Source organism: Nyctibius grandis, chromosome 4 (genome assembly GCF_013368605.1).
Source record: "Nyctibius grandis isolate bNycGra1 chromosome 4, bNycGra1.pri, whole genome shotgun sequence".
NCBI classification, from domain to species: Eukaryota; Metazoa; Chordata; class Aves; order Nyctibiiformes; family Nyctibiidae; genus Nyctibius; species Nyctibius grandis.
In genome coordinates this window covers 81,291,407-81,314,017 of record NC_090661.1, presented here as the reverse complement: position 1 = coordinate 81,314,017, position 22,611 = coordinate 81,291,407, and the positions used below count along the sequence as shown (strand labels likewise).

Genomic DNA, 22,611 nt, shown 5'->3' with positions numbered 1-22,611 from the left:
TTAAGCTGTACTATTCATACAGGTGCGCTGGTGCGATTTCTTTTAGCAGGGAGAATATGAACACAGCCTCCCCCTTCTGCAGATTCTGCAGGTGAGTTTCCTGTGTTTGGAGAAATGGCAGGAGCCAGCACCGCCACAGCAAAAGGTACAAGCCTCAGACAACAAAAGCCGTTTCCCTGACAAAAACCATCGTCATGCTCAGGGTGCTTTCCTACCAGGTGAGTGCAATTCTTGTTGACAGTGACTTCTGGTGGTGTGCTGTGAGGTACGGATCAACGCTTTTCCGGAGCAGCAGCTTTGTGCCTGTTTCCCTGGTGCCTGAGTCACAGAGGGCTGGCAAGGCTTGTTCTGTAACGTGCTGCAGGGAAGTGTGGGTGTTACGGCCAGCCAGCTTTGGTATGACCTTATCTCCTATATCAGTGATGGTGTCAGTTCTGAAAGGGGATCTTGCAGCGTTTCCAGGCTGCTGGTGCAGAGCTGCTCCAGCTTGGGACCTATCAGTTACATCTGAAGACAAGACTTCTAGTGACGTTACTGTAACTGAAGGATGCCATGTACTGTAACATGGAGCGGAACTGTAGCATGAGTCATAAATTGATGGATGCTTCTCCAGCTGAAAAAAGGTAGACTAGAAGGTTGGGAGCTTTTATACCCAGTGATGTGTCTAGGCAAATGCAAGGCTTTCTTATAGGTGCTGGTTCTTAAAAGTGCTGTTTTATCTACACTTACCTATTGTAGTTTCAGAAATTCAAAATGATTGTCTGTGGCCAAGTTTACCCTAATGATATTACCAGAGTTATCAGTAGAGAATATGTGCTCACTTTTCTGACTGGCTTGCTGCCAGCATTCAGATGAGTTCTCCTTCCTCTTTTTCAGACCGGATAATTTTTTGTCCCAAAACTTGAAATTTTGACTACCGAATGACTTTAGTTCCTGTTCTTCATCTGAAGCAAAGTTAGCACCTCTTCATCAATCTGTAAGCCAAACAGGTTAGGGAAATAAAGGCTCTCCAGTATCCCACCCTTCCTTAATTCTGAACATGGGTTCTCAGCCTACTATGTGTACTGACCAAACATATGGTTTGAAACCCGATGCGTACCGTGGAGCATGTAGCAGTTCAGAGAGATAACAAGTTTATCCTCGTGTATAAGGAAAAGTTTAGTCAGCTTTGCAACATCACTGTTGTGTCTTTGAAATGTCATAATCTAAACATTAATTGTCCTCCATTTAAAAATGAAGAATATGAAAGGGAGCTTACCTGCCATGCTCCTAAACACCCTTTCTAAACCTTAAATAGCTGCATATAGTGATCAAGTTCAGTAAAGATGTAGCAGTCATCATTTAATTGTGTATCAGGTGTCTCCTGCCTAAGAGCATCATGAATCATTTACAATAGTGTGAACATTTCACAAGACATGATGTATTTGCAGTAGAGTTCCCTTTATTTCATAACATTAAAGCACACAATCATTAAATACACTTGACACTTCTACTGTGCTATCTAAAAAGCTACGCTCCAGTGTACACATGGTACAAATCTGGTGGCATCTGCTTTGAACAAGTGGAACATCTAAATCAAAGCAAAGGCTTCACATAAAAAATAGATCTTACTCTCTGCAACTGTATTCTTAAAAAAAAATGACGGCAATGACATTGAATGGAAAGAAAATGGATTACTGAAGCAACAATCACCTCCCAGATTTAATGCAGGATGTTGTTTTTACCAGCTCATCTGCAGATAGCACAAATGAAAGCTGATTAAGGCAAATGCTTCTTAAGAAAGGCAATTTCTTGTAAACAACAAGGAAATTATTTTTTCTTCATCAGAAGCTCTTTCTCAGGAGTGACACTTTCTATGTCCCAGGCCCTGGTGGGAAGGCTGCTCTCTATTTCTGAAGGGATTACATGATGCTTTGTGGAATGTCAGCTTGCAGCTGGCTGTGAGAACAGCTGAGCCTTTCTCTGCAGGCAGCTGCAGCAGCAAAACGTGCCACCACAAGGCTTTTCCAATGGCCTGTTTGGCCTTCATAATGTGCTTGGGCTCTGGGCTTTGGTATCTGACTGGCAGTGTAGTCACTGTAGTTCACGACATTTTGTGGATCACCTATATCAAACTATTCACCAGCACAACAATTCAGTAAAAAAAGAGTGAAGGTGTATTAGAAAAGTACCTTATTTTAAAGCCGTATTAAGAAAAACTAAGCTATGCTTTCATTTTACGAGCTGCTTTGCACAAATGCATTGACCCCAAACTAATCAGTGTCTGTTAATTAATTGGCACCTAATTAATAGCAACAGAAGTCACTAAGCAGTCAAGTTTTTTTAAGGGGAATTTCCTCTTGGAAGTAGAGCATCTTCTCATGTCCTGACTTGGAATTTTCCTGCTTTTGTAATGTATTTGACACCTTTAAAAGGCTTGTATTTTTCTCCGTACATGTCTAGGCGATTCACTTTCAGTCCTGAAAAAGCCAAAACCAAGTACAAAGTTAAAGGCAGCATGCTAGCAATCATGTCAGTCTGTTTGCAAGTCCTGCTTTCTTGAAGTGTGGTAAGATCGGTTAGGAATCTGATTTTTCCTTCCTTTCACAAGTTCACCCGGCAGTAGAAGGCACCATTCTTGTCACCTACTCATAGCTGCCCTGGGAGGGCAACAACGTTTTGCTGTTCTACTCAGTGAGCCAACATCCTCCTTCAAGGGATGAACTACTGAACAAATGAGTCTGCCTTCCACAGCTCCTGTAAGCTGCACTCATTTCCAATGATATAGATGAAGTGAAGGACAAGTTTCAGAATTCTTTTCACTCTAAATCATAATTCCAAGGACCAGCAATCCCTCTGCTATTAATTGAGGAATGCCAGTAGCTATTAATTACCTAACAGTTTCAGGTTGACCCCTGCTTTCTCACAGGTCCATTACCTCTGGCATCCAGCCATTGGATCCACAGACTGCAAGTTTGAGGAAACTGCAGGATTCTGTTCTTGCACAAAGACTAACTGTTATTTACTCAGCAAAGCAGTCTAGGAAGCAAAAGGACCACAGCCAAGGACCTACCTAGAAAGGTACTACATGGACTACCAGCAATTCTCATCTACTGCCTTCAGTCATCCTCCTTCTTTCCAAATGTCTTTGCTCTGTTAGGGTCTTAATCCTGCAAAGCTTGCTTGCAGAAGCATTTTACACATGGACAACTCGCATGATTTACGTGTTTGCAGACTGAGGCCTTGTTTGCTTTAAATTTACTTTTTCACTTACCCTATAGACATCATTCTGATTTTACTTGCAGATTGTTTTGAAGGTGAAAAACTAACCAGCTCCAGAAGGAAAGAAGGGCATTATTTAAAGTTAATGGAGTTTTTTTGACCACTAGAAAGGGCTTTAGTGGTACAAGGCTAAAGCAAGTCAAGAGCAGCATGCTAAATCATCATCCATCACTCTTCACTAAAATGATAAATTTGCGTGTTTAACACACAAGTCAACAAAGAAAAATCCATTCTTCCATACACTTCTCATAGTCTTTCTTGAGCAGAACAACTGGGAATTCACAGTTCCCAGCAAGGGAGTCTTCCAGCAAAGGTAACTGTCAGGTTTGGGTAAATCAGACTTTACCTTTTTGGACGAAGCTGACTTCAGATCAGCATCTCCAATTAAAAGATTAACAGTTTCCCACTGCTACTCATTCCCTCAGTACCAATTTCATGTAATACCCACCCACTCACCTGAAATTGCAAGCTGTTGTATCTTAAACTGGATATTTAAACTTGGATTCTCCTCCGGCTTGGGGGCTCCAGACTGCAGGTTCACTATGCCCTTCAGGTTTGGTAGCTTTTGAGGGGTAATTTTGCCAACGTCCCATGTTAACACCTTGTCAGGAAAGAGAGAACAGTAGCAGCAGCTTTCTAGGAATCAACCTATGAGTTCATGTTCATGTCAAGCTTTTAGTTTGCAGGCTGGGTACAGAAAGTAGCCTGGAAGCCCTGAGAATTCTCCCACCATCTGGGAGATGGCAGGTGGTGGCATGGTTAGGGCTCCTGCAGGTATGGTGTCTTGTCTTTGCACTTAATACATCTTCTTCCCTTAGTAATGGTGATTGTTCCTGTTGTTGGCTTGGGTCGGCTGGATCCATGAAGCAAGCAGAGTAACCAGCACAAAGGTCATAGGAACTTAAAACATGAGAATGAGGAGGACAGGAGCAAGGCACTTGGCAAAAGGAGATGTTTAAGCTACAGCAACTTTCCTAAGGGTCACTTGTTTTCCATTGATTCTTACACTTTAAAGAAGATGATACATGGAACCAAGCTGGCCCTTTACTCACCCACAAAAGATGGGGTTTTTTATTCTTACAATAAACTGAAAACTGTTGATAAATGCAGAAAAACCTCGGTTCTCCCTACCTCTACAAACTCTTGCAGTTACAATCCACCTAGTTATCCCAGCTTTTCCTAAAAACGCAGTATAATTTATTTCTGCAGAGAGGAAAGGAGACTTCAAGTGGTTTTGTTTTTAAAAGATCAAGGTCTGAAACAAAATGTTACTTAGAGAGATTTCACTTAGAATGGAAATCCAACGCTGACTGATCAATGCTGACAAGGGCAGCAGAAAGCTCAGAGCAGGGTGTTAGAACCAGCAGAATGGTTTGGCTCAGACTGCATTTCACTGAAGTGTTTCCTGAGTACTAAGAAAGCTTCAGGAGCTTTAGGAAATTTAGGTCCCAAACCCTAACTGAGAGGCAAGAAAGCAGGACTTCCAAGATAAGAGTTTTTCAGACCCTTTGTTCTCCTTCCTGTGTGTCTTCGGGCAGCTCTTTTGGAAGAGGGTTTTTTTCTCATCTTCTGCTCCCTGTTTTTCTGGCTACCTATTTTCAAATACACTGCATTTTCTCCAGCTAAGTATATTTTAAAGAATGTAGATTGCAAAATATACCATAGCTGAAACCACCAGCAAAGATACTGCTGCATCCACTAAAGAAAAATATTAGGGGGGGGTGAAGGAGCAGGGGAAAAGAGAGGAAGGAAAGGGAGAGGGGAAGGGAAGGGAAAGGACACCGATAAAACTGAAAATCACAAGTGGTGTGTATCTAAGTTTGAAAAAGTAAATTTTAAAGACAAGATTTTAGTTCATAAACATGCTGAAGGGCAAGTTTTCTGCTAAGCGTGGAACACTGCTCCAGTGCTCTGCAATATGTATGACTTGTTCTAATGTTGCCTTAGATATTTAAATAAATAAAAACTTAAGACTTACTTTAGTAACTGGGTCAAACGTATAGCTGCCTTGTGTAGCAGTGAGGTTCATGTTAAGTACGGCCTTTGGCATGTGAACTGTCACGATAACTCCTTCTACTGTTTTCCCCATATTCTGTTTTGGTCCAATGGTAACATCAAATCTTCCTGAAGAACTATTTTCCTTAAAACTGATCATGTGTTTCACATATACAGGAATTGCCACCAAGCTGAAAAGAGAAGACAGTAGCTGAATGCATCCTGGCTACTTTTCTGCTCAAGAAAATAAAGCCCTTTCCCATAAATAGTTCTTATGTTTCTGGCAGGTATTCAAGTTAGAACCAGTTTGTTTCATAAGTGAAAAGTGATACTCAGCTCTTCAACATCATTGCTGAAGTCATTTTATTAGCAGAGAATCACAGGGAAAAAAAGATTTTCTTCCAGATCACTTGTCCTAATCTCCTTTCCTGCGTTTATTTTTTTAAGGTAATCTCTCTGAGCCGGTTCTCAGAACAGCCACCAGTCAAATCGACTTAGTTTGCAAATATCTGCAGTTTAGACTTTTTTGCTTTATTTTTTAATGAAGATGAGAGTCCTCTACGTATACAGAGACTTAGCCATATGGCATCTAGCAGCAACAATGATTACCAGGAATGAATAGCCCTATATTACTGTCATGTGTGATTTATCCCACTGAAAAATGATTGCTGAGTATCAGCAGCTCACTGAAAAACTGTTTTCTTCTTTTAGCGGGGACAGAGCAACAGATGAGACAAAACCTGAGAACGTGCTTTTTAGCAACAATGCAAATTCGCCCCATAACAAGGAGAAATCTGCAGTTACTCAGATGGAAAGTTGTAGATGGTGTATCTGAAGAACCAGTATGTCTGAATGGAAACGTACTTCTGTGAACTGACACGGTAGGAGATCAATCTGAAATTCCCATCGGGAGGAATAAATGAAAGGACTCTCTCAGACTCCCAGCGTTTGAACCGAATACAGGGATGGAAGCTGACGTCATCCAGCAGCCGTGGGTTCTGTAAGTAGTGGCACAGTGGTAAGTGAAATCTCATCAAGTATCAGCAGTTTGAACTAGCTACTGAACTCTACACAATTCCTATTTCTTAGTCCCTAGGTATCATTCCTAGCCATTATCTGAGACGCATTACTGAGCTAGATGGATTTCTGGTCTGACCTAGTACAGCAGTTCCTGTGAGTGTATGTTTATGTACAGACAAAAGCCGTTGCAACTACTGAGCAATGCAGCAACTTCTACAATATAATGCAAAACTTGTTATGTTTGTTTTTTCGTACGTATAACACATGAAGTAATGATTGTGCTCTTAAAATTGTTTAACTCTGATCATTAGGAAAAACAAATCCCGAGCCATTAAAATTCCCAAATATATGCTAAATTTACCATGAAAGAAAGAGAAAGATCTGGCATTCCTGACAGCTTAATACACGAATCAATAACACCTTGGATTTCTGCAAAGACTGTGGAACCTGCGGGGAAGAAAAAAAAAAAGGACACTTGACTTAACATGATTATCAAGGGCCTAACAAACATTGTGAAGTGCAGCTAGAGGGCACAGGTGACATTTGCACAACACTCAAGAGCAGGCCAAGCACAGATAGGAAAGGTCATTCCAGTTACCTGTGGCCTGGGCAGTTTGCTAAAATACATGAGCCAGAGCAAACAGCTTGTCCCAAATCAGCTAATTATACTTGTGCCAGGTGTTACACAGGACTTGTACTGGATGTGTTTGAACTGGTTGCCAGCAACAAGCAAATAAGAATTTCAGAATATGCAAGCTCTGAATCTTCCTTTCTTTCATCCCTGTCCTGTCTCCAGAAAACTAGCAAGTGGTGCAGGGAAGCTGAAGCACATCAAAACAGTCAACATCAAAACACAGTAAGTTTGTGCTATAAAGCTCCAGATAACCTTGTCTTTCACAACCATGGCTTGTTTAACAGTGGAATTACCTAGTCATCTTGATGTTCAATAAATCTATAGCAAAAAAACCCAAACCCAACCCCAAAGCAAGAATACCAAGCATCTTACCCAGGAAAGGCTCATTTCCTTAAATGCCCTATAAGGACAGAAAGGCATGAGCAGGACTCTGGACTAATTAGCCCTACAAGCAAAGGTTATTTTAGAAGTTAGGTAGAAACTATTGCTGATCTAGTCAAGGGCAAGGAGAAACTGTGGGTTAATACTTTGCCTAAAAAGAAGGGATCCTGTTTCAGATGAAAGCAGTTAACCATATCCCTAAGAAACAAGATAACATCCCTATTATAGGGGAGCAACCTTATCTACTTCTTAGTCCTAGTGAAGGTTAGGAAGAAAGATTCTTGCATTGCTAGTCCCCAATCAGAGGGATCAGAGAAGAAAAGAGTAGCTATGACTACTGCAGTGGATCCTCAGTAGGAAATTTAAACACTCAGTGGACGCTGATTGGACTTGAAATACATACAGAAATACAAACATGGTCTTTATTGTAACTCCTCAGACTATGCACTCCTATACTACTCTTGGGAAGCCTGTTGAGCTAGGAGAGTAACACAGCTGTCAGGGTGTTCTGACTGTGAGTGCCACCTTCTTTGCATGTCAAGACTGCGAGAGTAAGAGCTGCACAATAGCTACTTATGACTAACAGGTTCAATGGTGGCCAAAGTGCTTGTCGAACTGGCGTACGGAACCAAAACACTACTGACTACTGCTACAACAGCAGCACTGAAGAAATCAGAGATTTGCTCCCTGCCCCACACCACCACAATGGTGTCATGCAGTCTTCAGCTTTAGCAACTGATGGCCCCAATAATGAACAGAACAGCAGACTCCTGTCTGCAGCATTGTGGTTTTCTTTTTGGATCAGTTTTTTTCTACTTCTTGGCGCTGGCAACATTTATACAAAACTCTGAGGAGGAATCTGATAACTTAAATCTCAGGTTAAAGATATTTTTATTTGAAGATACCATGTTTCATTTACAGAAAATAAAGGAGTATTATATTATTCTTCATAGCATCTGGCTGCAGTTTATATATAAGGAAAACAAGACTGTCCAGCTATTTTGCACCAAGTTTTGTCTTGCTATCAGGAGAAAGCTAATGAAAACTTTTGTCTTGTTCATTTGAGGGCCTATGAGGCCTGCAGTAAATTGTTGGCAGGAACAATGGAAGAGAATTTTCTCGTCGCATCTAAAATGTCGACTTTTTTTTTTCCATTTATCTCTCTTAAGAGATAGTCAATATACAAATAGAAAACATCTAAGTACAGAATATTTCTTGTAGATGTTCTTGAAGCAGCCTAGAGCATATTATTATTTTAAGATGAACTGAAGAAATACATTTGGGCACGTCATTTTAAATCGTATATTTCTATTTAAGATACAGATTGATGTATATAAAACACACAAAAAAGCAGCTGGACTGTATAATCTCTAAACATCAGCTAAATGTAAACACATTCAACAACAACAAAAAGAGTCTGCAAGGCATCTTACCTGATTTGTCTATAATTGCATCAATTTCTTCAATGACATCAAAATAAGCTTCGTTGTTTGTGTATTTTACCCCTGCTCTGCGCCAAGGAATGTTGGACAACTGTCCGGTTGGAAGTGTGTCACCCACATTACTACTGCCTTAGAAATGAAAAGGAACTCAAAATCGGTAATTAATTACAAGAGGAATGTTTCAACTGCCAAAATTAAGAACCAAAGTAAGATTTGCCCCCCAGAACTGCAGACTAGAACCTGGACCACTAAAATTTCATTCATTAGATGACGTGAATGCACTTTAAGGATGTGCAGACTTATGGTTTTCAGACTATATTTTGTACAGCAAAACAGAAGGCTCAAGTCAGCAGGAGTTCTGAGCAGGAGCAGATGCAGGGCTAGATCCTGTGAAGGATTTCATCACTACAATTCAAGACAGTACAGCTCCTTGTAAGGGCCTTAAGCACGCTTCCCCCTTCTTCTAAGAGTTTTAGCTGGCTGCCTTCAGGGCTGATTTAAGAGTTGTTATGAAGAAAGACCTGTAGGAAGCCTTAGGGAGGGCTCCCACCCGCTTTGTTTGGGAGCTGTTAGGCTGAGGCTCTCACCCTTGGTACCCATCTGAGCTACCCTGCAGCAACATGACAGCCATGTCTACACCTGGCCACGTGCCAAATCGATCTGGCCCATAGACTTGACTTTCTGGCTTGACCTGTCTCATCGTGATGGACTTTCCTGGCAACCACTGAGCTGTAGATGACCCTGTTATCATCTAATCCCGATCCTGACCTGTTGGCTCAACTTATGGCCTCCTTACCATTGATGCCACTGCCCCTGCCTGCCTTGCTGTCACCCTCGGCTCCAGGTTCACACCACCTAGTGTGAGAAAAGGGCTTCCTGACCTACCTAGTTGTAAACTAAACTGATGATTCTTTAAAAAGGAAAAAAAAAATCTTATCACTTCTGGGTCTTAGGTGACTGATCTTAGAATCCCAGTATAGTGGAAACAACTCCCTCTGCTAGAACTACGTCTCAGGATAGGGCCACAGCTAATGCTTACTTGTGCCCTTTAGCACAACAAATGTAGTAGTGTCCTGCCGTGTGAGACAGCTTCACTGAGAGGCTGGTGGCCAGCGGTTATAATTTCTACACAACCTGCTGGGTAGGCCCTCTCCTAGCAGGCAAAAAACAAGTTTTCATTCTTTCAAGCTAGTAAAATAACTCACACAGAAAAACTCTTCCCTAAAGTCCACCCTGGTGCTAAAACACATGGGGGAGGAGTTGCAACCATTTCTTCACTCCCACTGCATCTCTGAAGGGGAGCAGTTGCCGTGTCCATGCCTTGTGTCCCTCAGCAGCCTGGCAGGGTGCAGCAGTACTACGCAGGTTGGGCTGCCAGGCCAGGTAGGTGGAAGACCTCTCAGGCTGCCATTTTCCACCCGCTTGGCTGTTGACAGTGACAAGATGTAGGCTGCCCTGGGCAAGCAGTTTAGGCTCCTAGGGAATTCTAATAAGGTTTTAGATAAAACAAGAGGATTTGATGTTGCAACCCTTGGCTTCAGGAGTCTTAATTCCCCTTACAGTGGTGCATCTAATCCATTACCATCATAGATATTTTTCATAACTATTACCATCCAAAAAAAAAAAAAAACCAAAACCAAACCAAAACCCAGACATTAAAACTGATGAGATTTATACTCAAAGATTAAACCACATATGCTACCTCAAAGACCAGCTCCTCTGAATGCTACCTCTGTGTGGCCCTGCAGCCTACCTACTACCCTTCTCTTATACAATGTACAGGCGATCATCTCGCATATCTCTGACCCCATGTGACTCCTCATGGCATACCTCCCTTGCACCCGCTTACCAGACAAACAGATTCCACCAGCTCAGCTGACATTTGGCTCTGTCAGTGCAAGACATACCCATTTACAACAGCCCAAAACCAGCTCTGAACTTGATGGATGCTGATGGTGGTGGGGACAGGGAGGAGGCTGAGGACAGGCTATTTGCTTCCCTTCATGCTATCTGTTCCCAGCCAGCAAAGATTTATTAGATTTCTGTTATGTACCTTTCTGTAATGATTTCTTATAAAACGCATAACCTTCTCCAATGCCCCTCAGTTATTCAAGGCTTGGGACTAGCTCTGTACCAATCCCAGAGCACCTGTCTCCAGTATGTGCTGTCTGTGCTGGGAACTGCTGTTCCTGAGGGACTTCAGCAGCTGTGGCTGGACCAGACAGTGCCCCTGGGGATATCAACGTGGGCAGGCATAAACTGCCAATAAGGAAGAAGTTGCTTTTATTCAACTCTTAATTGTGAGAAGTGGCAGGACAGTGGCCTCACAGATTCACACCAATATGATATTATTTTTTAGCTATGAAGCATGATGGGACTTTGTTTTTAAGCAGCCAGTCACCACTGAAAATTATATATTTTCATACCTGTGATGGAATTGACAACGGAGCGCAAAATTGTGGGAGGCTTAATCAGCTCCTTCAAGATGTTAGATTCTGTCGCCAGTGGAAAGCCATTGTCTAACATTTCTTCTAGAAGTTCATACACAATAACTACATTGTCCTTAATTGCAGTCTCAGAACATTCGCCAAAGTAATCCTAAACAAATCAGAGATTGCAAAGGAAAGGTTTTTTATTCCTGTTAAAATGCTTTTCAAAAGTTTGTTTGCTTTTTTGGTTACAGAAACCCTCCAATCTATAAAGGAAGTTTAGTGCCCAAACTGACTAGCTACTTCTATAGTCTGATGGCATCATATGTTAAGGTTGCATTTATCATCTAATTAGAAATAAAGACAGCATGAACAGTGAAGTTAATGTAATCTGGTTTACTAGTATATGTGTCCCAAAGGTTCTCCCACTTGTGAACATTAACACAGCTTCAGTTAGAAGACTGTTGTAAAATAAGGAGACTACCTTTTGGCAATGCTTAGTCTTCACAGAGGTTCCTTTATTTACAGTAGCTGTGAAATAGGTTGAAAACTGACTCGCACTTTGCAGCTCTTTCCTCCCTACAGAGTACTTCATGACTGCATGCTCCTTCTTTTCATCTACATAACATGAACAGTACAAAAGCTTACAGAAAAAAAACAGCATTTACAAAGTGGGATTTGGGTTTTAGTGCATGTGCACTGGTAACTATAAATCAAAGGAATACACAAAATATACCTTCTTTTCCTTTGTACTCTATAAACCAGTGCTTGACTTAAAAATTCAAAGGGGAAAGTCACTCACAGGAGGGTTTATTACCTTGCTTTAAAAAAAGTTTATACAAAAAGTCCCTTGGAATTATTTCAATTTTAAAATTATTTAATGGTAACTGACCTGGAAAGTATCTGCTACTCGGTGCAGAAATTCAATTACAAAGAGTGGTGGCACTTCTGTCTGTATGACAGACACAAAGAAGATTTTATCCCGATAGATGCTGATGAGGTAGTGATGTGGCGTTGAGATGACAGGAGGCACATTCTCAACATCGATTGCTTTCTCCTGAGCTTCAAAGAAATAATCACACACAGATTGGCTCACAACGCTCTTCCAGTGCTTCTCCAAGAATATATCACCAGAACAGTTTATAAGAAACAGGCTGTGGATCATTTTCTGTTGGAAACACATTCAAAGGAGTTAATGTCAATCCTCATATCCTTTTGTTTATTTTATTTCTTCTCCCTGTTTCCTTTTCTTACAACGGTTATTCTTTATCAACATGCACTGTGAATTTAAGGAAAAGACCTGCTTTGCTGCTTTTCTTTAAATTGCATTTTATTAATTTAGAGGAATGTTACACCACAAATTATTTTACAGTGGATTAAGTCACTAACCTATATCACAATGTAAGCAAGAAGCTAGCACCCTTGATTTCCCCTTTCACTCCTATTTGTAATTTATTTCTTAAAGAAATGCTGACTCTCATGAGTTGGCACTCAATTAAGCATGTTTGGCAACATGTAAGGGTAACATACATAAAGTTTCCTATGGCAGAGGAGTTTGCGTAAGATTCACACACATAACTAAGAATTGTGCTGTCTTAAAAGATATGGCTCTTTAGCTTGTCAGCTTTCAGCTACTGAACTACAAAAGTGTTTTTTATTTGCTGGATGATTAGTCTTTTACTTATGATCTATGCCAAGCTGCACTTGGATAAAGGGTTGGAATTCGTTAAAAGTACACAAAACTAGGAGTTTAAATCTGATTTAACAAATAAAATTGCCTCAAATGTGCTTGACACACATGAAAGATGTTTACACAAAATGTTTTACACTTACTAAATAACTCACTCATGAAAAAAGGGGGAGTATGAACTGCAGATAAGGAATGTAACTGGTTTTTTTTATATCTTTAAAGATTTACAAATAATGTGCCTTAACCACTGATCCTTCATTTTATTCATGGGACAAGAAGCTTAGCTGCCTTTTTTTTTAAACAAATTCCTAGTCTATTTCTCAACTTTCAATGAGATAGTAAGTGAACTAAGTTGTTGATTCAAAGGAAGTGAATAAACTACTTTCTCCACATCTGCAGCAGAGACAAATGCTATCAGACTTCAGTTTACCTCTCCAGCCTTTACATGAGACAGATATAATGCTCTGGCTGACCTGCAGCATAACCATCCTCTGACAAAAATAAGGTCTAAGTTTAAACTCAGGCTTAGAAAACAAACCAAACAAATTGTAACCCTCCTCAAGGTGAAGTCAACCTGGTACTTATATTCTGCATAAATTCATTCTGTAGTTGAAGAAGCTGCCCCTGCCACTGGCTATTCATCCCTTTTGCTTTCCAGGTATTGATTTGAACAGATCTGTGGCTCTCCAATTACCTATATCAAGAAACTGGTTCAGCCATAAATTGACCCAGAAAAAGGAGTTTTTGGTCAGATCAGCTTCCTGATGCAAGTTATTACGTTGCCAGAGTGTGCTACAGCTGGTGCAGAGGAGGTGGTAGAAATGGGCAGATGATAGCAATGGAGATATCCTGAACTGAAGTTTATTTAGCCTTTGGAGGAATTCAAACATGACTGCAAAGAGACCAAACAGTTACTGGGTGTCCACACCTTCAAATAGGAAGACCACCATCAATTCTGCATGTCCAAGAGAACATATCTACCACAAACCTATCATAGTTTTCAGTAATCTTAGGATGTTTAGCCAGGATCATGCCATAAAATGCAGATAAAATTTGCTCCTTTGCTGATGTTAACTCTGGCACACAAATGTGAAGACGGCACAGAAGCATCTAGATGTAAATGGCCCAGTCCCATGGAGATTTTAAGGAGTCAAAACACTGTATGATGAGGCCTCATTCCAAAATACTGGAATAAGCACTTAGCTCCATCCAGAGTGAGTCCCTGTTGCTGTGTCTGAATCTAAACTGTCCAGAGTAGTAGGCTGACCTCCCAACACACTTGTAACACTGAAAAATGATCCGGCCCTGCAGATCTTGACAAAATTATGTCTTCCAAAGCTCACCAGAGAAGGTGAAAAAGGGCTACTAAAGAAGGTAGGCAGCATGCTATTTCCCTCCACCTAAGTCAGCAGATGTAGCAAGGGAGCCAAGATCCAGCTTTTCAAATTCTAAACTCCAGTTGCTCCTTCACATGCATGACAGCAATGTGCTCATCTTCACTGGGGTGTTGCCAAGTCTTGCCTGCTGAGAGCACACTGTCTTTGGTGGTAGACACAAAAAGACCAACGGTCAAAACATGGACAGAAAAATCCAGCTAAGCCAATATGGTATACAAGAGGAAGTTCTTTTGGAAACTGTGATTGCCAATTTGCTTGAGAGTGGGAAAGGAAACAAAGCTACAAAGTGTTATTGTGTGTTTCTACTCTCTCTCTCCCAGACCAAATTAATCTCTAATTTAGTCTGTTAAAAAACCAGACAATTTTAATACCGTGAGCACAGCATTCTTATAAAGGAGCCTTGACACAATTGCTTTAATCCAGTTCAACTAAACATGTTCTGAATTTAGCCAGCGCTGAACATTAAAACCCTCCAAAATCTCCTGGATAGTCACACAACAGTGGCAAGTATAATCAACCACTGAATGTCAGTATTGTTCCATACCAAGGCAGCCCAAACATATGAAGGTGATCAGCTTAGAATAGTTCTCTGTACATTTTAATATGGATACAATAGCATATCTGTTAACAAATATAAGACCCAATTCCTAGTAAATGCACACAAAGTTGCATACAAGAGTTTCAGTACAAGCAGCATCGGTAACACTCCATTTCCAGAGGACTTGATCTACAGCCCAGTGTGGAGGAGCTATGCTGGACTGCCTGCAGCTTCAGACGATACTCTGACAACGTGTATCAAATACATGTGACAGGGTGTTTTTAAGCCCTAGTAGTTGTCCTGCTGTTAACATCAATACAGATTCTATTGATCAGAAATGATTGCATTTGTCACGATATACTCGTAACAAGCACAGGTGTGCAGCAGGCCAACAGAATTGCTACCTAACCACAGCCACTTCGTTCTTCTGTGCCTGCAGCAAGCTCCTGGTGCATGAAATGGCTGTGTTAGCAGGGCCTCTTCTTTTGCCATAAGTTCCACTTAGGATATTAGACCACGACTTGATATGCAATCGAGGGAGGGCATGGGTAGCCAGAAAGGGTGGTAGCATTGGACTGCTGCCCCTATTTACTCATCTGCCCCAAGCTGCCCAGGTACCGGCTGTGTTCATATGAGTGTGTGCATGGCCTCATGGTGAACTGGAGGAGCAAACTAATCCAGAGGACCATGCTTGGCAGATTACAGCTTTACAGTATCTGCGGAAACAGAGCAGCAAAATCCCACCTAGCTGCCTAACCTATCTTCTCGGTAGGAAGGTAGGGATTAGAGGATTTCTCATAATTATTCTGCTTCTAGTGTAAGAGCTCCCTTCAAACCCCCCTCACATCCTCCTTCCCTCCTTCACAAGTTTCAGCAGTACACTAATTTGCTGCTAATTTGAAGTGCTCTGGAAAATCGAAGCTCTCTCCTTGCAGCTTAAGTACAGAGGCGGCACACCCATGGGCACAAGCCCTACCCTATCAGTCAACGGGCAGCTCAGTTTGTACGCTTCCCAGTGCCGACTATAATAAAGAACTTCTTATAGCAGTGGGGATCAGTCTATTATCAGTCTATTACCCGGTGGATAGATGATGGTAAAGCTGTGGATGTGGTCTATCTCGATTTCAGTAAAGCGTTTGACACGGTCTCCCACAGCATCCTCGCAGCTAAACTGGGGAAGTGTGGTCTGGATGATCGGGTAGTGAGGTGGATTGTGAACTGGCTGAAGGAAAGAAGCCAGAGAGTAGTGGTCAGCGGGACAGAGTCCAGTTGGAGGTCTGTGTCTAGCGGAGTTCTGCAAGGGTCGGTTCTGGGACCAGTTCTATTCAATATATTCATTAATGACTTGGATGAGGGATTAGAGTGCGCTGTCAGCAAGTTCGCTGATGACACAAAACTGGGAGGAGTGGCTGAGATGCCGGAAGGCTGCGCAGCCATTCAGAGAGACCTGGACAGGCTGGAGAGTTGGGCGGGGAGAAATTTAATGAAATATAACAAGGGCAAGTGTAGAGTCCTGCATCTGGGCAAGAACAACCCCATGTACCAGTACAAGTTGGGGACAGACCTGTTGGAGAGCAGCGTAGGGGAAAGGGACCTGGGGGTCCTAGTGGACAACAGGATGACCATGAGCCAGCAGTGTGCCCTTGTGGCCAAGAAGGCCAATGGCATCCTGGGGTGTATTAGAAGGGGTGTGGTCAGCAGGTCGAGAGAGGTTCTCCACCCCCTCTACTCTGCCCTGGTGAGGCCGCATCTGGAATATTGTGTCCAGTTCTGGGCCCCTCAGTTCAAGAAGGACAGGGAACTGCTAGAGAGAGTCCAGCGCAGAGCCACGAAGATGATTAAGGGGGTGGAACATCTCCCTTATGAGGAGAGGCTGAGGGAGCTGGGTCTCTTTAGCTTAGAGAAGAGGAGACTGAGGGGTGACCTCATTAATGTTTATAAATATGTAAAGGGCAAGTGTCAAGAGGATGGAGCCAGGCTCTTCTCAGTGACATCCCTTGACAGGACAAGGGGCAATGGGTGCAAGCTGGAGCACAGGAGGTTCCACTTAAATTTGAGGAAAAACTTCTTTACTGTAAGGGTGACTGAACACTGGAACAGGCTGCCCAGAGAGGCTGTGGAGTCTCCTTCTCTGGAGACATTCAAAACCCGCCTGGACGCGTTCCTGTGTGATATGGTCTAGGCAATCCTGCCCCGGCAGGGGGATTGGACTAGATGATCTTTCGAGGTCCCTTCCAATCCCTAACATTCTGTGATTCTGTGATTCTGTGATTCTGTGATTCTGTGATTCTGTGTGATTATACGCAAGACCAAGTAATTTGATTTATCCCACACACTGTCAAGCAATTGGCACCACCCAATTAAAGACAGATTTCATGTTGGATATCTTACAACTGGTACTCCTACAAAAATATCTTATGTAAGCTATTATTTGACAAAAATTACTTGCAGTGCTCCCAATACTGAAGGTTTCCCTGCTACTTTATTTTTGAGTGCCAGAGTTCATTTCAGACACGTAGACATCCCGGAATTCATTTCCCTGCCTTCTTCTATCCCACGAGAATATTAGATGTGCAAAGAAAAAAGATTAAGAAATGCTGAACATAAGAACTCAATCTAGTAATAGTAAGATTCCTCACACCAATAGGTCAACTTAATACTTGTGGCCAAACAGCAAAGCATGTTCAGAGCTGCAGCACTTTGAGGGTAAAGGTCTCAAATCAAAGTTCGTAAGTTTAAAATAACAGTAGCAAAAGCATACCACCAAAATTTAAGAATCATGAGAGTACCTGTGCAGCAGCCTACACATCGAACACTTTGAGATGGCATCATAAAACCACTCTATGTAAAATACTGAAAAATACTGAAAGTGTGCTTCTAGGCCTGTTTCAAAAGGACATGCCTCCCATCTCTCTCTGCTTTCAGGCCTACCTAAGAAGCAGACTGAAGACGTACGTGGATTATTATTTGCATCTTTAGTCCAGAGCAAGCCATTCAAGCTCATTTTTAGTAGGATGACAGCCTTCCATACTACTGCCTCACTGAAAGGCATCTTACAGGCACTGCAGCAACAAGCAGCCGAGCAGGGGTTTTGTAGCTTCTTCTCACAGACTTCCCATCCCTGCTCTGACACATGAAACTCCACATGATTTCTTTAGTTATTTTCATCCTACCAGAATCTGAAGTCCTCACAGAAGAACTAAATATTTTAACTAAGGCACCTTCAATACACCGTTTCAAAGTCTGTATCTTTTCTTTTGACTAAATCTGGATTTTACAATGTTCCTATTTTTTCAGTCTCTTGGCACAGAAACATCTGGACTGAAGTCACAGCAGGCTCACAAGACAAAAGTGAAGCTCTTTGGCAAGAGGAGGAGGCTGTGAGCATGGGAAAAAGACTGATTGCACATGCTTGTCCTTAGCTACAATTAAGTACTCTAAAATGTAATTAATGCAGAAATACTGTTACCAGCTGCTTTTCCATAACACTGAGCTGAGTTACAGTCAAAGCTCTGAAAACCAGGAAATGAGGAATTTATCACTGACCTCTGCAATGCTCTTTAGAGCTAGTAATAATTACTGAAAACGCCTCAAAACAGGGCCATCACTGGGAAAGTATTCCACAGCTTCCATGTTCCCTGCATTTGGCATAGCTGCTCTGAAGGGTGGTAGGATTACTGGGGGTAGACTGTCTGAGCCTCTGTTACGTATTTGTGGAAATTAACTTCTAGTGATAAGTGAATAGAAAGTAATCAAATGCTTAAAGTAATCTGGAGAAACAAATAAGCTAAGATAGGCAGTTCTATTTCTATTTTAAAGCTAGTATTTTTGTCACAACCAGCTGGTCAGCAGTTTAGCTTTTTCCTATAAATTCAAGATGCGTCACAAATGTGCCACAGATGTGGCAAAACTAGACAACTTTTGCTCCGCCCCACCCCCCCCCCCCCCATTCACCAGCTCTTAAAACAGCAAACCTAAAGAAGAGAAGTCCTATTAAACACTTGAATGACGAAATTTTCAAGACAGCCAACATGGCAGCTCTGAACATATGTATGACTGGCTGGACCAACCTGACACAACATTGGAAGTTGTGATTCAAACTGATACACCTGGAAGTCTCAGATCTTACTAAAATGTGAATGTTCTGTAATTTCACAGTTTTGGTAAGGCTCCTATCATTGTTAGCAAATCTTACTGCTGCTGCTCAGGTGTCATTAATCTCTTTACTTATAAGATGACCACTGCTTACGTATCTGCACATTACAGTAAAAACATTTTTCAACCCTTCTTAAGAACTGCCTGGTGTCCCTCTCTGATAGTCAAGCAAAACTCCCATAATCAAATCAACTGTAACTTAACACTATGAAGTGCTTATGTCTGTACAACTACTCCGATGCATATTTTATCAGCAAGATCATCCCTATTAATGACTAAACACTTTGCTTCCCAGATGCTCAGTATACATTTATTTATCTTTACTCTCATTTAAAACACTGTTAGTAACTTTCTGGAATTGTTTTTAAAAGGAAGTAGTCCTTTGAGAATACTCTGAAGTTGTCTGAGATCAGTGTTTGGTATCCATAACAAAATTTCCAACTTCCTCCATGCTTTTACCAGTAACAATCACAGCCTGCATAAGAATTTGTGCAGCATTTCATCTACACACTGATGAGCTTTCCAGTAATATATTTGCATGGTGCCTCTGTTCAATGTAGTTCCAGTATGAATCTTTTAATTGCTGGCAAGATAGTTCCGTCTCTTGCCAACAAAACAATATCAGATCCTGAATAATCGAACAGTGTTAGATCCTGAATAACTGCAGTTCCCTTGGGGACTTGCAAGAACAGAAAGCTTCGCTGTAAAAGCCAAAAAAGCAAGAGTTTCTTGGAAAAAAACTCACCAGCACAACTAAAAATTCATTGCTAAAAACTACATTTTTACATGAAGATGGAACATTTCTAACACAATTTACATCCATACTAGGGGACCACTTAAGAAATCACTCTCTGAAAGCAGTACTGAATAGATGGCGAGGATCAAATGGACACAGGTACGGTGAATATCTTTTCATGCATTTACTGTCAACGCGATTTTCAGGAAGAGACTGACTGTGGAGAACTCTGAACAGCCAAGGTAGCAGGATTGGATCACAGGACATAAAAGCCTCGTTTCAGTAGCTCTTTGGGAAGATATTTTCCATTGTGCTCTCCCAATTCACCGCTCCAGTAAGTCTGACAGGCCGGAGCAACAGCGCTACCAGCTTTATACTGCTTTTTCACAGGCTCTATTTTAAGAGGCACTCGAGGTTCCAGAAAGGACAAGCACAGTGCCAAAGAGCCATGCACTACTGAAATACTAGATCAGAGCCAACAAGTATCACTGGAACCCTGCTGTAAATGACAGCTCTTACTAATGTGTGTGTACTCTGCCACTAGTCCAAACGCAGACTGTAGAAGGAAGGCATATAACCATTTTTATGGCCCTTCTCTTCCATGAGAAGAGAGCAGAGCGGCACTCTTTAATTCTTCCACCCTATATGAATAAAATCAGGCTTCCAAATACTAAGTCGTAAAGAACCTTCTAATAAATTCCTGTTAAAAAGCAGCCTCTCATGCATTATGTGGAACAACCAGAAAAAAGATTTCACTTATTTTCTGTGTATTAACTAAGTTTTGAAAGCTATATGGGAAGCTGTAAGTTGGGGGAAAATATAAGGGAAATAAGAGGAAGGAACTTAATATTTTTAAAAAGTTTAATTTGGTTTCTTCCCATTATTACAGCCATGAAGTACAGCTGCCACTTGTCACCTGCTGTTCAGGCCTCAAGGACTTCAATTTCTCTTTCATGATCCTCATAACAAGGTATCTATTTAAGATTCTTAATGCAGAACTGCCAGTAAGGAGAGCTTTGTTTAAAGGAGTAACTGTGACTTAGCTGATGCATAGCTATTTTGCACAACAGGAAACTTCATTTCTGGACAAGGACAGCAAAATTAAGCACTAGAGGGCGTGGAGTAGTCTTCATGTTTAATTTGCCATCTGCAAGGAATTTTCAGGTACGTGGACAGAGACGGGAAAGAATCTGCTTGTCCCATTTTTTTTTGTTTTCAAAACCAGGTTTGCTTGTGTTCTTGAGTTAGCACCCAACACACCACAGATTAAATCCTAGACATTTACAGTGAAATACCATTCAGATTATTTTTTATTAATAAATAAGAAGCTATGTACAATTCAAACCTGCTGAGAACTGCCAGCTGAATCATTCTCATTGTTGGCATAGTCAGTTCTTTTGTAAAACATTGCTTCCATCATTTCACCTCTTGCATGAGTAATTTAATTTGCTTGTGCTTTTCTTGCAAAATAGCTTTTCCTCTCCCATACTGCAGTCTGCCTCCTATGAACACGAATTTTCATTATTCAAGTACGATTTTTTTGCCTGGTTGTTTATATGATAGCTACATTTAATGGTGACGCTATTCCTCCAGTTCTTCCAGTCTGATCAACATCTAATGGGCACAGATCATTCATCATACTGAAAAGATGGTAAGTGCATTCCTACTTCAAAGCAGATTAGCACTGAAACAAAAGAAAAGAAGCGACGACCTCCAGTCAATTACCCTGTTAGGTACTGAACAGGGCAGAAGCGATGTGCAATGCACAGTGGTGGAGGCTAAACGGATTAATTTCCAGCGCATATTATGCAAATTACACTCACAGGGCCTCTTGCTGATTAATCAAGTACAGCATGACCAGAACCACCATATTTGCAGCAATGCTGCTTAAGAAAGATTCAGGTGACCTGGGTGCTGCCCCTCCTCGTGTGGCTTTGCTGCAGGTTTTGCATATGGCCCTGAATGGCAGTTCCTGCATCATCCCTCCCGCAGGCCCTGTGCCACCTCTCCTAAAAACTACACTAGACGACCTCCCTGTGCATAATCCCTCCTTCTCATCACTGCGTATCATTTTAGAGAGTGACCAATATAGATCCCCCCCGGGACTGGGATACCGACCCGAGGAGAGCCCTGGGCAGAGGGCAGGCCAGTCGCTTCCTCGCCGAGACCCCGCACACCCCCATCGCCGGCCCGGCCTTGGCGCCGGTACCAGCCCTGCTGTTCTGCACACGCACCAGAGCCCAGAAAAACTTTTTTTTTTTTATTCAAATGCGGAAATAATTTTGTATTTAAACGGACGCCGAACAACGGAAATGGACGCAGGTAAAACGGGGAAGTCTGGGATTTACGGGGCTGCCTCCCGCTACCACTGCTGACGGGGCTGTCACCCCTGCCCGACTCCAGCCACCCACAACTGCCGGCGGCTGCGGACGGGCCGGGCACAGGCGGGTCCCGCCGGGCGGGGGTTCCGCGGCTGCCGCCGAGGCCCGCCCCACTGCCACGGCCGCCGCTTACCCCCGAACATGGAAACCAACACCCTCACGCCCCCCGGCGAGGCCTCCCTCAGCGGCCCGGGCCGCCCCACGCCCCACGTACCTCCCCCGGCCCGGTGCGGCCCGCTCGCCCCGGCCCGGCTCGGCCCGTCCCGCTCCCGGGGCAGGGGCCAAGATGGCGGCGAGGCCCGGCAGCGCGTGGGGCCGCCTCCCGGCGGAGGCGTGGGCGGCCGGGGCGCTGCCTGCGCCGAACGGCGAGTAACGGGCGCCCCCCGCCCCAGCCCCGCCGGCCCTGCTGCCGCGGCCAGCCGCCCACCGCCCGCCGGCGTCCCTCGGCGGCGGGCAGGGGACAGGGACTGCCTCCAGGTGCTAAAACCACCCCGGCGGGCGGGCGGCGCGGCAGCGCACTGCTGGGCAGGAACGGCGGGCGGCGCGGCCTCC

The 22,611-nt window shown here is 42.7% G+C and overlaps 1 protein-coding gene across 1 annotated transcript; it reads right to left on the bottom strand.

The window, feature by feature from the left end:
* Nucleotides 1–1,419: 1,419 nt before the first annotated feature.
* On the bottom strand, nt 1,420–22,444 carry AP3M1 (adaptor related protein complex 3 subunit mu 1). Its single transcript, XM_068398374.1, has 9 exons — nt 22,274–22,444; nt 12,055–12,330; nt 11,160–11,331; nt 8,725–8,862; nt 6,638–6,723; nt 6,121–6,254; nt 5,240–5,447; nt 3,718–3,862; nt 1,420–2,459 (listed from the first exon to the last, which is right to left on the bottom strand). Exons 2-9 carry the CDS (start codon nt 12,325–12,327, stop codon nt 2,359–2,361), a joined length of 1,257 nt encoding a protein of 418 aa, XP_068254475.1. The 5' UTR covers nt 12,328–12,330; nt 22,274–22,444; the 3' UTR covers nt 1,420–2,358.
* Nucleotides 22,445–22,611: the final 167 nt, after the last annotated feature.